Raw genomic sequence first — 1,289 nt, 5'->3', positions numbered from 1 at the left:
ATAAGAGCAGCCCACCGAGCAGTGTCCCGGCCCTGATTCTGCTATGATTTTCCTACTAAAAGTTCTTTCCCAAATTTCAGGTATCTGTCCAGAATCTATAGTTATCAATATTCATAATATTGGCATTTCGACCCATATGTACATATATGTGGATCTTAAGTGACTTAATATGGTATCTAGCTAAAGATCTCTCATACTACATTATTATATACCTTGATTCATAAAGATTNGTACATGCCTGTTGATCTATTTCTCTGTGTGTTTCCCTAATCACACAGTCCACAGAAACAGAACTTATCAGGCTTAAGAAGTGCTGGAGAGTGTGGGAAGGTTTCTTGACACGCAGAGTGGCCGTCCCTGTGAGAGGAAGGGTGGAGACCTGACACTTAGGGAGAGGGCGGCCAGTAGACCCGAGAGGAGCAGACGAGAACTGGAGACAGGAGCAGGGGCGTCATCTTCGGGCACATCCCAGATGGGCTCCCACCTACACGGTCACCATGATCTGATCCAGAGGCTTCCTCCTGAGGTCGGGCACCGTGGCGTCTTTGCTGGGGTACCCCACAGGGAGCAGCATCAGCAGCTTCTCATGTGCGGGGCGGCCCAGGAGCACCCTCAGACGAGGGCCACAGTTGAGAGGAGTGGTGGTGACAGTCACCAGGCCTGCATTCTAAACCAGGAGAGGAAAAGGGCAAAAGTCAGCAGGCAAAATCAAAGCTCTGCATCCAGCCGGGGGACATCCTCATCCCCACTCCACCTGCTTGTCTTATCATTTCTCTGCAGTTGGGTGGCACAGAGGCTTCCGGCTTACGTAATGAATATCGTGTATGTCACCTGTACTCCTTGACCTCCCCACCCCCACTGTCTTTTAACCAAGCCACGGGAAGCTTCTGGAAGAAGAAAAATACTAGTCTTACTTGTCACTGGTGCTTAAGAAATAGGAATAGTTATTTTATGGAATGAAATTTGGGGAATCTGACTACACCAAAGGAAAGGCAAAAACAACAGGGTTTTTACCTTTTAGTTAGGGGGTCAGTCTACATCCTGGTGCAGAACCCAAACGATAAAAGCAGCCCACCGAGCAGTGTCCTAGCCCTGATTCTGCTATGATTTTCCTACTAAAAGTTCTTTCCCAAATTTCAGGTATCTGTCCAGAATCTATAGTCATCAATATTCATAATATTGGCATTTCGACCCATATGTACATATATGTGGATCTTAAGTGACTTATTATGGTATCTAGCTAAAGATCTCTCATACTACATTATTATATACCTTGATTCATAAAGATT

General features: G+C 46.0%; 1 protein-coding gene across 1 annotated transcript in view; it reads right to left on the bottom strand.

Moving 5' to 3' along the window:
* Positions 1-283: 283 nt before the first annotated feature.
* The window catches only part of IYD (iodotyrosine deiodinase), a 31,435-nt gene continuing 30,429 nt past the window's right edge, over positions 284-1,289 (bottom strand). The window contains exon 5 of the mRNA XM_008591258.1: positions 284-667. Coding sequence (XP_008589480.1) covers positions 485-667 — 183 coding nt within the window. The 3' untranslated portion in view covers positions 284-484. The remainder of the gene's footprint in view (positions 668-1,289) is intronic.

The sequence above is a fragment of the Galeopterus variegatus genome, unplaced genomic scaffold (assembly GCF_000696425.1).
Source record: "Galeopterus variegatus unplaced genomic scaffold, G_variegatus-3.0.2 Scaffold6791, whole genome shotgun sequence".
Taxonomy (NCBI): Eukaryota; Metazoa; Chordata; class Mammalia; order Dermoptera; family Cynocephalidae; genus Galeopterus; species Galeopterus variegatus.
This window is presented reverse-complemented; position numbering and strand designations above follow the sequence as displayed.